This window comes from Theropithecus gelada, chromosome 5 (genome assembly GCF_003255815.1).
Source record: "Theropithecus gelada isolate Dixy chromosome 5, Tgel_1.0, whole genome shotgun sequence".
Taxonomy (NCBI): Eukaryota; Metazoa; Chordata; class Mammalia; order Primates; family Cercopithecidae; genus Theropithecus; species Theropithecus gelada.
This window is the reverse complement of record NC_037672.1, coordinates 86,346,251-86,353,018: the sequence shown is the minus strand read 5'-3', so window position 1 is coordinate 86,353,018 and position 6,768 is coordinate 86,346,251. Positions and strand designations below refer to the sequence as shown.

The following is a 6,768-nucleotide window of genomic DNA, read 5'->3' as shown; positions in this document are numbered from 1 at the left end:
TCCTTTGTAGGGACATGGATGCAGCTGGAAACCATCATTCTTAGCAAACTATCACAAGAACAGAAAACCAAACACCGCATGTTCTCACTCATAGGTGGGAACTGAACAATGAGATCACTTGGACTCAGGAAGGGGAACATCACACACCGGGGCCTATCATGGGGAGGGGGGAGGGGGGAGGGATTGCATTGGGAGTTATACCTGATGTAAATGACGAGTTGATGGGTGCAGCAGACCAACATGGCACAAGTATACATATGTAACAAACCTGCACGTTATGCACATGTACCCTACAACTTAAAGTATGATAATAATAAATAAATTAAAAAAAAATAAAAAAATAAAAAAATAAAAAAAAAAAGAGCGGGGCCAGAATCACAAGCAGCCAGTTCTAACATGATATACTTTTATTATTTTTACAAATGTTAGTCTTCAGAACTGTTTGTGGGTAAAAACTTACTGCCACCTGGTGGATCTGAGTTAAGACAAAGGGAAATAGATATCTTTTTTAAGCTCTCCTAAATACTATTATTATTTCGTTATTTTAACTTTAAAAAGAAATCAGATAAATATGTATTTATTTTTTAAAAGACTTCATTTAGGGGGACTTTCTGCATTTGGTTTCAATTGGAGGGGAAAATAATGTATATGAAAGTTATTTTGATAAATATGGTTATATGCATTAGATGGCATTAGAGTTACATTGTAACTGTAGAAGATGGCTCTTCCTTTCATTTCCACAGCTGTTTTTATCCTGAATAGTAACTTACCCATTCATTTCTGGAAGGTTCAGGAATTGGATAAATAAAACTAGGTAATTACCTCTCTGACATGTGTATGTAATGCTATAATAAAGACCACTGTGTGTGACCTCTCTGAACTTTCCTCCATCTAGTCTCAAGATGTATATTTACTATCTCAGAAGAATTTTCCTAATCCTTCCCAGAATTAGATCAATTGATTTTTACCTGGTGAAATAAACTCTTATTACCTTACCCAAATGTGTATTTAACTTTCCTTCCACTTCATGGTTCTCTGTAGCCTCTAAGATCCCTAAATAGCAAGAGCCTTTTCTTGACTCAATCTTCAACTGCCTCAATTCTCACCAATTCATTTTTGTGATCTAGGCATTTAAACCTAGTCTAGATTCTCTCACAAATATCAGTGAACATCCATAATGAGAATTATGGATCACAAATACAAACAAAGTAGAAAAAAATCTGTTACTGAACTATTATATGCTGGATTTACCAACCTTTCAGCTAAATGTGATGTTCATTATTATGCCAAGATGAAACATCCTATAGGCCTTCTGCAGTGTACTAATGTATATTTTCTCATGATGAATTCTTCTGTGATTACTGTTAAAACATAGGTCATCCTACAATATATTTTTCTCACCTCTGCTCAGGATTTAGAAACTTACATGGTGTAGTGTTCTAATGATTCTATAGTTTAACTATTAATGAGAATACTCAGTAATTTTCTAACTTGATAGTAACTACTCAGAACAATAATAATGAATACAGATTTTTTTATGTACTTTTCAAAATGTATTAATTGCATTATGCTATTAAGTGGTTAATGTTTTAATAGGTAAGAGATTTCTAAGAAAAAGCTTTATGGTCATAAATTTAAAACTTTTTACTTAAGTCTCTAGATTTTAAAATGTGTTGACTTAAATAAAATTTCATGGTTTTCTTTCATTGCTTTCATTCGTAGTTCTCTTTGGAAGTGAGTAAGCAAGAAAGGTCTTGTAATATTTGTGTTTTTGTCCAACATGAGTTAGAAAAAGGATAAACCACAGAAAAATACTAAGGGCTTAATACAAATTCTGTTTTGTTTTGTTTTTTGTTTTGTTTTGTTTGAGATGGAGTTTCACTCTTGTTGCCCAACATAGAGTGCAATGGCGCGATCTTGGCTCACGCAACCTCTGCCTCCCGGGTTCAAGCGATTCGCCTGCCTCAGTCTCCCGAGTAGCTGAGATTACAGGCATGTGCCACGATGCCCAGCTAATTTTTGTATTTTTAGTAGAGACGGGGTTTCTCCATGTTGGTCAGACTGGTCTCGAACTCCCGACCTCAGGCGATCTGCCCACTTTGGCCTCCCAAAGTGCTGGGATTACAGGCGTGAGCCACCATGCCTGGCTGCCAAATTCTATTTTTCTCAGAGGCAATGAATATTCTGAAATGCCTGAAAATTTTTTAAATGACATATATGCCATAATTCTAATATAAAAATGAAAATAAAATAAATCTGTTCATGAATTTTCTGATCCCTAATTATAAAAGCAGTCATAAGTAAAACATTCAGTACACATATACTAAAAGCTATTTACTGAATATTTCTATTTGGTATCATTATCACTGTTGGAGCTATCACTGTCATCATGAATAGAAGTGTTTCTAATTGAAGATACCATCATATCTACAATGTCTTTTTGGGGGTTTTCTTCCAAATCAGTCTGTATTGCTCCAACTTCTGCTAGCTTCCATTCAAGTTCTGTAATAAATAACCCATCATTAAGTCAGTTAAAAATCTTGAAAAAATGAATAATTTTTCATCTATATGAAATAGGAATTGACTCTTAGTAATATTACCATGGAAATGATGATATATTTATTTATAGTTTTTTTTTCTTTTTTCAGACAGAGTCTCACTCTGTCACCCAGGCTAGAGTGCATCTTGGCTCACTGCAACCTCTGCCTCCCAGGTTCAAGCGATTCTCATGCCACAGCTTCCTGAGTAGCTGCAATTACAGGTGCATGCCACCACACCCAGCTAAGTTTTATATTTTTTAAGTAGAGTCAGGGTTTCAACATGTTGGCCAGGCTGGTCTCGAACTCCTGACCTCAAGTGATCCCCCTACCTCAGCCTCCCAAAGTGCTGGGATTACAGGTGTAAGCCACCACACCCAGCCTGGTATCTTTAGAACTGGTTGACAGTAAAAGTGCTACAATATCAAAATACACATTAGATATAGCAAAGTTATACTTAAAGGGAGAAATTATGGTTAAACTGGTTCTTAGTCTGTTTTGTGATAAAAGAATACCTGAGACTTGAGTAATTTATAGAGAACCAAGATTTATTTCTTATACATCTGGAGGCTGGGAAGTATAAGGTTGAGGGGCCTACATCAGGTGAGGGTCTTCTTGCTGAGGTTATCCCATGGCAGAATTCAAGTGAGTTAGAGAAGGTGAATGAGAGACAACAAGAGAGGGCTGAACTCACTTCTAAAACAAACCTATCCTCATGACAACAACCCCACTCTGCAATAATGACATTAATCCATTCATGAGGGCAGAGACCTCATGACCTAATCACCTCTTAAGGTCCCACTTCTCAACACTGTTGCATTGGGGATTACTAATTTTGGGGGACACATTCAAATCATACCATTCCACCCCAGCCCCCAAAATTCATGTCCTCTTACATGCAAAATACATTCATTCTATCCCAGTAGCCCCCAAAGTCTCAACTCGTTCCAACATCAACTCAAAAGTCCACAGTCTCATCTAAGTCAGATACAGGAAAGACTCAAGACACAATTCATACTCAGGTACATTTCCCTCCAGCTGTGAGCCTATAAAATTAAACAAGCTGGCCAGGTGTGGTGGCTCACACCTTATCCCAGCACTTTGAAAGGCTGAGGCGGGCGGGTCACCTGAGGTAAGGAGTTTGAGATCAGCCTGGCCAACATGGTGAAACGCCATCCCTACTAAAAATACTAAAAAAAAAAAGAAAAGAAAACATTAGCCGCGCATGGTGGCAGGCACATGTAATCCCAGCTATTCAGGAGTCTGAGGCAGAAGAATCGCTTGAACCCTGGAGGCAGAGGTTGTAGTGAGCCGAGATCGAGATCGTGCCATTGCACTCCAGTGCGGGCAACAGTGCAAGACTCCATCTCAAAAAAAAAAAAAAAAGAAAAAAAGAAAAAGAGTGAAGTGAAATTTTAATAAATGGTGTTGAAACAGTTGCATTTTCTTACAGAAAAAAAGTAGATACATTCCTGATATGGTTTGGCTATGTCCCCACCCTAACCTCATCTTGAACTGTAGTTGTCATAATCACCACGTATTGTGGGTGGGAGGTAATTGAATCATGGGGGTCGTTATCTCCATGCTGTTCTCTTGATGAGAACTGAGTGAGTTCTCACCAGATCTGATGGGTTTTGTAAGGGGCTTTTTCCCCACTTCACTTGGCTCTCATTCTTCTCTTTCCTGCTGCCATGTGAAAAAGAACATGCTTGCTTCCCATTCTGTCATGATTGTAAGTTTCCTGAAACCTCCCCAGCCAGCTGAACTGTGAGCCAATTAAACCTCCTCTTTCCTTTATAAATTACCCAGTCTCAAGTATGTCTTTATTAGCAGCGTGAAAATAGACTAATACAATTCCTTACATCAAATCATACACAAAAGAAAAGCCCAATGTTATTCAAGACCTAAGCTCAAAAATAAAAATTTAAAACTCTTAGAAGAAAGTATAGAAGAATATATTTTTCACCTTGGGAATACAGAAGGGTTTTGAAAAGAAAGCACAAAAAGTACACAATAAAGAAAAAGATTAATAATTTTCACTATGCCAAATCATAACTTTTATCTGACAATCAAGATGAAATGATAAGCCATAACTGGTGAGAATATATTAGTAATACTATAAAAATAGTATCCAGAACTTTACACACACACTCATGCACACATACCCACTCTTACGAGTCAATGGAAACAACATATGCACACATACACACTCTTATATCAATGAAAAAAACACAAATGACAAAATGGACAAAGTATATAAACAGGAGAGGAAATCAGAATGAGCAATGCATATGAAAAAAATCCATAACCTCACTTGTAATGAGGGAAATCCACATTTAAACAATGAAATGATACCATTTCATATCCATCAGATTGACCAAAAAACCAACAGTCTAAAATTAACAAGAAGTGGTGAAGATGTGCGTATATCTTTAAACACAGATGGAAGGATAAATTGATACTTCCATTTATAGAGCAATCTATCAACTATCAAGTGAAGTTGAAAATGTGTATACCCTATATTCCCACAATTCTCCATATATCCTTGAGAAATTTTTACAGGTGGACACAACAATTGTCACAGCAGAATTGTTCATAATGGGAAAATTGGAAACAACTCACATTTCTCACAATAGGGGAATGATAAATTGAGGAATAGCTGATTATAGAATGCTAGACAGGAGATAAAGTTATTGAATCAGACATATATGAAATAAACGAGATTCTGAATACTATGAGATTTTTAAAAAAGCAAGTTGCAGAATGATATTACAATATAATGCCCTTTATTAAGTACTTTCGATTTTGCAATTAATTATTCCTTCTATTTCTATAGATATACTTAAGTTAAAGCATAACAATATAGACCAGATAGTTTCTCCTAAAATTAAAAATAGAATTATCATATCATCTAGCAATTCCATTTCTGTGTATATTCCCAGAATAATTAAAAATGGAGATAAGCATATTATTTGTACACATATGTTCATAACAGCATTATTCACAATAGCCAAAAGGTGAAAACAACCTAAGTATCCATCAACAGATGAAGGGATACTCAAGATATACTTAAAAAGGAAAAAAATTCTGATAACATGCTACCACATGGATGAAACTTGAGGACATTATGCTAAGTGAAATAAGTCAATCACAAAGGACAAATACTATATGATTCCATTTATATGAGGTATCTAGTGCTGTCAAATTCATAGAGACAGAATCTTAAAAAGGTGATTGCCTGGGCTGAAGCAACTGGAGACCAAGGAGTTTTTGTTTAATGAGTACAGAGTTTGTTATGTAAGACAAAAAAAACTTCTGGAGATGATGGTGATGGAATGTGAATGTGCTTAATGCCACTGAACTGTATGCTTAAAAATAGTTGATGGTAAATGTTATATTACACATATTCTACTACAATGTTTAAAATACACCAATAAATGTCATTGATATCTCCCTCTCAAAAAAAAATTAAATAAATAAAGGGACGAGATACACTCTAAATTCTTGATAGTTTTTGCCCCTAAGGAAGCAGGGAGGGGAACAGGACTAAGTATGAAATACAGGTAATTTCAACTTTATCTGTAATGTGTTTTTAAAAGATAAGCAAACAGGCCAGGCATGGTGGCTCATGCTTGTAATCCCAGCACTTTGGGAGTCAAATGTGGGAGGATTACTTGAGCCTAGGAGTTTGAGACCAGCCTGGGCAATATCGTGAGACCTCATCTCTACTACAAAATTTTGTTAAAAAAATAGTTAGGTGTGGTGGCTGGCACCTGTAGTCCCAGCTACTCAGGAGGCTAAAGTGGGAGGATTACTTGAGCCTGAGAAGTCAAGGCTGCAAGTGAGCCATAATTGTGCCACTGCACTCCAGCCTGGGTGACAGAGTGAGATGCTATCTCAAATAAACAGCTGAAGCAAGCATAAACAAATGTTCACATTTGTTACTTTTGGTAATTACTATGGTCCTGAATGTTTGTGTCCCCCCAAAATTCATATGTTGAAATCCTAATCCCCAAGGTGATGGTATTAAGAGGTGGGGACTTTGGGAGTGATTAGACCATGAGGGCAGAGCACTCTTCAATGGAATGAGTGAACAGAGAGGCCAAAAGGAGCTTGTTTGCCCCTTCCACCACGTGAGGTCAATGAAGAGGTCACCATCTATGAAGAACAGGTCCTCATAAAACACCAAATCTGTTGGCGCCTTGATCTGGGACTTCCCAGCCTCCAGAAC

At 36.7% G+C, this 6,768-nt stretch overlaps 1 protein-coding gene across 1 annotated transcript in view; it reads right to left on the bottom strand.

Moving 5' to 3' along the window:
* Nucleotides 1-2,319: 2,319 nt before the first annotated feature.
* Nucleotides 2,320-6,768, bottom strand: part of PDCL2 (phosducin like 2) — a 35,618-nt gene continuing 31,169 nt past the window's right edge. The window contains exon 6 of the mRNA XM_025386388.1: nucleotides 2,320-2,502. Coding sequence (XP_025242173.1) covers nucleotides 2,348-2,502 — 155 coding nt within the window. The 3' untranslated portion in view covers nucleotides 2,320-2,347. The remainder of the gene's footprint in view (nucleotides 2,503-6,768) is intronic.